Consider the following 7421-nt stretch of genomic DNA (forward strand, 5'->3'; position numbering starts at 1 on the left):
AGTGGTACCAGCACGCCAATCTCACTGCAGCTGTACAGCCACGCAGGTGGTGAAACTATAGACAGGTTTGAAAACTCGGGTGAGAATTCTAAAATTCTTAACTATGAGCCACTGTGGACTGATGGCTGACCAGAACATGAATTAGGACAGGGGTGGGGCTGTGCTTTGGATGATGCCAAGATTAAGGGTGGCACGGTGGCTCAGTGGTTGGCACTGCTGCCTCACAGCACCAGGGACCCAGGTTCAATTCCCACCTCGGGTGACTACCTGTGTGGAGTTGCATGTTCTCCCTGTTGAAAAATGTATTGCTGGAAAAGCACAGCAGGTCAGGCAGCATCCAAGGAGCATGAGAATTGATGTTTCAGGCATAAGCCCTTCTTCAGCTCTGATCTCCAGCATCTGCAGTTGTCACTTTCTCCTATGTTCTCCCTGTGTCTGCGTGGGTTTACTCCGGGTGCTCTGGATTCCTCCCACAATCCAAAGATGTGCAGGTTAGATGAATTGGTCATGCGAAATTGCCCATAGTGTTAGATACATTAGTCAGGGGAATAGGTCTGGGTGGGTGGGTTGCTCTTTGGAGGGTTGGTGTGGACTTGTTGGGCCGAAGGGCCTGTTTCCATACTGTAGGAAATCTAATCTAATTTCACAGGAATTGTCTCAAAACAGGCCAGGGATGCTTTGGAGGTATAAAGATATGCATGAGGCTTTTTTAGCAGCAGATTGGATGTGCTGAGGCAGGCATACAACAAGACTATATTATGGAGGTGAAAATTGTTAGTCTTGGTGATGGCAGAGAAATGTGATCAGAAGCTCACCTTAGGATCAATTATAACCCCAAGGTTGTGAACTGTCTGGTTCAGCCTTGGCCAGTAATGAAGGAGAGTGATGCATGATTGTAGTGAAATTAATATAAAGAAATATTAACCAATCTTAATCTGACCATGATGTTTTCAATATCATATTCTTCTGACCTTTATCACAGTATTTTTCAAAATTCTGTCTCAATGTTAAAAGTCTAACAATGTAGAATCCACAGTTCCATTCTGAGCAGAAAAATGTATTTTCAGAATGTGGATACAGTCACTTGTTAATCTGAAGTAGCGTGTATTAAACACCAAGGGTTAAATGTTGTTGAGACGGAGCTAGGCACTTTTCTAGTCAGAGTTTTATTTCAGCTTACACATCACAAAACTTCACCACATTGATTACTTGTTCCTAGTCAAGTACCTCACCCAATAATCCCTTAACTAACATAGACCCATCACTTGTTCCACTTGGTCTTATCCCTGTCATACATTACTGGATGAAGCCAAATGTAAAAATGTCTAAACTGTATAAGTAATTTGCACAGCTGCTCAATGACTCAAATGAGTCAATTGATTGATGGTACTAAAGTCAAACTGACAAGCATGTCCTGTTGACTGACCAAACTCAGCGCAGGCAACAACTGTTAGAATCAGAGGGTTGCAAATATCAGGTTATTAACCTCATTGCATTAACAATTTGCATTGCCTCGTGCCTTTAGCTTGATGGAAACTTGGCACAGCAGCACTCAGGAGGATAACATTGAGAAATGTGGACACTGTACCAAAGAAAGAGACTTGAGAGCAGGTGACCCAAAGCTTGGTCAGAGGTAGGTTTCAATCAGCCTTCTAAGTGTGCAGTGAGAAGCAGAGAGGGTTAATGTTAGAATTCTAGAGTTTAAATCCTAGGTAACTCTAGGCTCAACTCCAAAAAGAAAAGGTGAGATAAAGAAGGGACCAGAGTTGGACAGATTGCAGCTTTTTCTGTGGATCCAAAGGATTGCAGGTTTAAGGAGCTTCTTGAAGGGGACAGAAGGACCTAAGCTAGCAATGATGAGACAAAGGCAATGATGGTTAGGCATGTGATATGGTCTTGCTGGGAACATATTGAAAGTCTAACCTGATAGAGTTCAACAATTTGCAATCAACCCCCTCTTCTCCACTTCCTTTATCCTAAAACGTGAAACTTTAACTGGTGACTCAGACTGTCATGCCTCACCCATGTGAAGCACAAGGCTTTGCAGTTACTGCTGGAGGAACTGCAACCCACAAAAGTATCAGCATAAGCGTATATTAACAGGGAAAGACGAATAAAGTTAAATTATATCGTCTGGTTGGGGATTTTAGAACGAGAGGGCATAATCTTAGAATTAGGGCTAGACAGTTCAGAGAATTGTTACAAAGTACTTCTACACACAACGGGTGATAGATGTTTGGAACTCTCCTGCAAACAGCAGTGGATGCTAGATCAAATTGTAATTTTAAATCTGAGATTATATTTTAAGCAAAAGTATTAAGGGATATTGGCCAGAGAAGGGATATTGACCAGAGACAGGTATATGGCTTTAGACCACTGATCATCTATGATCTCATTGAATCGCAGAATTGACTCCAGGGGCTGAATGACCCACTCTTGTTCCCATGTTCCTACTAATTTAGAGTCATATTCATACATACAGCACGGAAACACCCTTCGGTCCAACCAGTCCATGCCGATCATAATCTCAAACTAAACTAATCCTACCTGCCTGTGCTTGGCCCATATCCCTCCAAACATTTCTTAAGTTTTTTTGTAAATGTCATAAAAAGACAAATAAAATTCTATTCAGGGATTGTTTTAAACAAACACAACGACCCGTGAAATGGTGAGGAACAAATTTCCTGTTTAGAATTCGCTCACTGCTCCTGAAATAAAGCAAAAATTCCCTATTGCAGCAATTGTTAGTACAGTCACTGCAAATCATCCCTGCAAAGATCCAGCTCAAACCAGATAGGCTTCCCTTTTCATCTGTGCCAAAAGCAAGGCTTGTGTCTCGAGGTTACATCATCCACCGTCTTGGAGGTTTGATTGACAGGCGGCCCAGGCTCAGCCTATCCGTCCCACCCCGAACTGCAGGCCCGCCTCCTGAGGGCGATCTCCCTTGTTCCATTGGCTTTTGGCGACGTCCATCAGCCAGGAGGTGACAATGGATACCATGGCTGATTGGTGGACGTGGCTATCAGTCACCGGGAGCTACCTGTCAATCATTCTGGTTGTTACACTCCGTTCCGGGGATCAGCTGTTCCCCCTCCCCCACGTGCACACACACACACACACACTCCATATAAAAAGTAGACCGGCTGGAAGCAGCTCTGAGTGGATCGCAGCAGAACAAGGGCAGGGCACGGGCGGTTGGAGCTCGTTTGTTCACCGGTAGCGACCAGCTGGCTTGCCGGATGGAGCCTAACACCGCTCCGTGCCCCGTCTGCCCGGCTTGGTATGGCAATAGCAGGTGGGTCCGCAAGTCCCGCAAGAAAGCCTCGGCCAACATCTTCCAGGACGTGGACCTGGGACAGATGCAAGCGCTGTTCAGGAAGAGTGGGGACGAGAACGCCGAGGAGCGGGCAAGGATCATCTGGGAGAAGGAGAAGCACGGGGACCAGGACATGGCACAGGCTCTGATGGAGCTCAAATCCAGGAAGACGCAGCTATTCTTCCAGCACCATAAAACTGGGGCAGAATTCCTGGGGCTGCTCTGGATGAAAGCCTTTAACAGACTGCGGTAATTATTTGCACTATTTTTAAAGAAAAGAAACTGGGGACCCTGTGCTTTCTATTTTAAAAACAACTACCTCAATTTCCCCCCAACGCATTTGCATCGCTTTGAAACCCGTGGCTTTTTTTAACACACATTTCGTGTTTGTTTCTGCAATGTTTTTTATATATAAACATTCTCATCCATGTTCTCCCAGTATCAAGGATGGAGGAAAGGGTTCTGAGTACGAATCCAGCGGCAGCGTGGAACGATCGCAAAGGAGCAAGATTAAGCGAAAAAGACTAATTGCTAAGAAATCCTTCAGAAAACTGCTGTAAAACGAGGATTGTTGTTTATGGAGTCTGCTGCAAAATTCCTCGTCGTTAATTTGCACCAAATTAAACAAACAATTGACTGCAACTTGCTGGGAGATGAATCGACTGCATTTGTTTCGTTTCGGATATGAAACGTTTGTCTGTTCGGCTTTGTAATTTTTTTATTATTTAAAATTGAAACACTAAAAAAGTATCTTTTGGATGACCGATTACGTTCCGTTACATGTTTTCTGCATTTCAATAAATTTGTCAGAAAAAAAATTCAACGTATCTTGTGTGGCTCTTATTTTGGGGTCGGTGAGATGTAGGGGGAATTCTGCATCCCCCCCCCCCCCCCCGAACATGAACGCGTTATCTGTTAAGTGTTAGGATCAAATTTGGAAAGTTTTTCAATCTTCTCATCACCCACCTGGCTTCGAGGTGTATGGGGTGGGGGGCGGGGAATGGTTTTTGCTCTAGTCCCAGAAGGAAAGGTGTAGGGGGAAATAAGCCAGTTCACCATTCTGTGCGCTATTTAGCAGGTGGACTAAGTCTTTGGGAGCACTCACTCTGGTTATGTTAGGGTCCTACTTATCCCCATAGTACAGTTCCATTTGTAAAAATTAATTATTTATGTGGGTGGTTTTGGTAAGGCCTTCAGCACAGTCATCTACATTGCTGTCACCTGTAGGTCAGACCAGGTAAGGGTGCCTATTTAAAATCGAACATTTGAAATATATATTTACATCTGAACTATGTTCCTGTTCCACCATTCCATGAGACCTTGGCTGATTGGTGACTACTTGCCTTTATCCCTTAATACCTTTAAATAAAATGAAGAACTGCAGATGATAGAACTCTGAACCAAAAGCTGAAGTTCTGAAGGAGCATCCTGCACTGGAAACATGAACTCTGCATTCTCTCCATTGATGCTATCAGACCTGCTGAGTTTCTCCAATAATTTCTATTTTTGTTCCTTAACACCTTTGCTTAACATGAATTTATCTCAGGTTTAAAATTAACTCATCGAGCATCAACTGCTGCTTCTGGAAGAGAATTCCAAACCCTTTTGTGTGTAGAAGTTTTTCCTAACATCTCTCCTGAATGGGCTAGGCTTAATTTTTAGACTATGTCTCTGGTTGCAGAACTTCAAACCAGTTGAAATAGTTATATCTGTCCTGTCTTCCTGTAATTGTCTTGAAGACTTTGATCAAATCACCCTAGAACCTTCTAAATTCGACAGAAAACAGGCCTAATTTGTATAATCTCTCCTCATAACTTCTGAAGCCAAGCATCATACCAGCACTTGGCCAATATCCCCCTAAATCCTCACTATTCATATACCCATCTAGATGCCTTTTAAATATTGTAGTTATACCAGCCTCCACCACAGTCCTCAAGAAGGGTTACACCTAAAACTTCTCTATCTCCTGGTGCTGCCTGACTTGCTGTATTCTTCCAGCCTCCTGCCTGTCTACTTTGGATTCCAGCATCTGCGGTTTTTTGTCTCTCCACCACTTCCTCTGGCAGGTGGTTCCATACATGGACCATCCTCTGCGTGAAAAGGTTGTCCCTTCAGTCCCTTTTATAAAGAGTCATAGAGATATACAGCACGGAAACAGACCCTTTGGTCCAACCTAGTTAGGCCGACCAGCTATCCTAACCTAATCTAGTCCCATTTGCCAGCACTTGGCCCATATCCTTCCAAAGCCTTCCTAATCATATATCCATCCAGATGCCTTTTAAATGCAGTAATTGCACCAGCTTCCACCACTTCCTCTGGCAGCTCATTCTATAAACACACCACCCTCTGTGTGAAAAAGGTTCCCCCTTAAGTCCCTTTTATATCTTTTCCTTCTCACCCCCAAACCTATGCCCTCTAGTAATGGACTCCCCCACCCCCAGAGAAAAGAATTTGCCTATTTATCCTATCCATGTCCCTCATGATTTTGTTAACCTCTATACGGTCACCCCTCAGCCTCCGATGCTCCAGGCAATACAGCCCCAGCCTATTCAGCATCTCCCTATAGCTCAAATCCTCCAACCCAGGCAACATCCTTGTAAGTTTCACAACATGCTTCTGATACGAAGGAGACCAGAATTGCACACAATATTCCAAAAGTGGCCTAGCCAATGTCATATACAGCTGCAACATGACCTACCAACTCCTATATTCAATACTCTGACCAATAAAGGAAAGCATACCAAATCATCTGAAACCTTACGCCCTCTAGCTTTGGATTCCCCCACTCAAGACCTTGGCTATTCACCCTATCCACCGTCCATAAAAATCATGATTTTTATAATCTTCTATAAGATCACTCCACAGCCTCCGATGTTCTAGGGAAAATAGCCTCAGTCTCTCCCTGTAGCTCAAACCGTCCAGCTCTGGCAACATCCTTGTAAATCTTTGTGACACCCTTTCAGTTTAACAACATATTTCCTGTAGCAGAGAGACTAGAGTTGAACACAGTATTCAAAAGTGTTTAGCTGCAATGTGACATCTTGTACTCAATGCACTGACCAACAGAGCTCAATGTCTTCTGCACTACCCTAGGAGAAAATGAGGACTGCAGATGCTGGAGATCAGAGTCAAAAGTGTGGTGCTGGAAAAGCGCAACAGGTCAGGCAGCATCCGAGGAGCAGAAGACCTGATGTTTCAAGCATAAGCTCTTCAGTGACTGTGTGTGATCTTTTGTTGAATTCAGTAGCATTTTAGGCATTCTGCATATCCATTTTTTTGTAGTGAGATATATAATCAAAACCATAAACAAACACTAGCTCAGTGGTTAGCACTGCTGCCACACAGTGCCAGGGACCCAGGTTTAATTCTACTTTTGTCCAACTGTCTGTGTGGGATTCAGCAAGAAGCCCAGCAATCACTTTCCTGGCTTCCCACAAGTTTCTGGGATACACCTGATCAGGTCCCAGGGATTTATCCATTGTTATGCATTTTAGGATGTCTAGCACCTCCTCCTCTATAATATGGACACTTTTCAAGATATCACTGGTTATTTCTCCAGGTTCTCTAGCTTTCATATCCTTCCTCACAGTAAAAACTGATGCAAAACACACATTTAGAATCTCACCCATCTCCTGCGGTTCCACACATAGGTGGCCTTGTTGATTTTTAAGGGGCCCTATTCTCTCCCAAGTTACTCTTTTGCCCTTAATGTATTTTGCCCTTAATGTAATTCTCCTTAACCCTATTTGCCAAAACTGTCTCATGTTCCCTTTTTGCCTGCCTGATTTCCCCCTTTGAGTATACTCCTACTGCCCTTATACCTCCTCAAGGGACTACTTGAAACCAGCTGTCTATATCTGCCATATGCCTCCTTTTTCTTGACCAGAGCCTCAACGTCTCTAATCACCCGGCATTCTAGCACTGCTGCCTCACAGCACCAGGGACCCGGCTTTGATTCAAGCCTGGGGTGACTGTCTATGTGGAATCTGCCTGTTGCACAATCTCCCTGTGTCTGCATTGAATTTCCTTCCGGTGCTCAGTCAAAGATGTGCAAGTTAGGTGGATTGGCCATGCTCAGTTGTACCATAGTGTGCAGGTTAGGTGG

General features: G+C 44.0%; 1 protein-coding gene across 1 annotated transcript; it reads left to right on the forward strand.

The window, feature by feature from the left end:
* The first annotated feature begins 3158 nt into the window (after nt 1–3158).
* Nucleotides 3159–4139, forward strand: LOC122561307 (uncharacterized). The gene is made up of 2 exons (XM_043712989.2): nt 3159–3565; nt 3756–4139. Exons 1-2 carry the CDS (start codon nt 3240–3242, stop codon nt 3874–3876), a joined length of 447 nt encoding a protein of 148 aa, XP_043568924.1. The 5' UTR covers nt 3159–3239; the 3' UTR covers nt 3877–4139.
* Nucleotides 4140–7421: the final 3282 nt, after the last annotated feature.

This window comes from Chiloscyllium plagiosum, unplaced genomic scaffold (assembly GCF_037043375.1).
Source record: "Chiloscyllium plagiosum isolate Xiang-an unplaced genomic scaffold, Cpla_swu_hap1 HiC_scaffold_22, whole genome shotgun sequence".
Taxonomy (NCBI): domain Eukaryota; kingdom Metazoa; phylum Chordata; class Chondrichthyes; order Orectolobiformes; family Hemiscylliidae; genus Chiloscyllium; species Chiloscyllium plagiosum.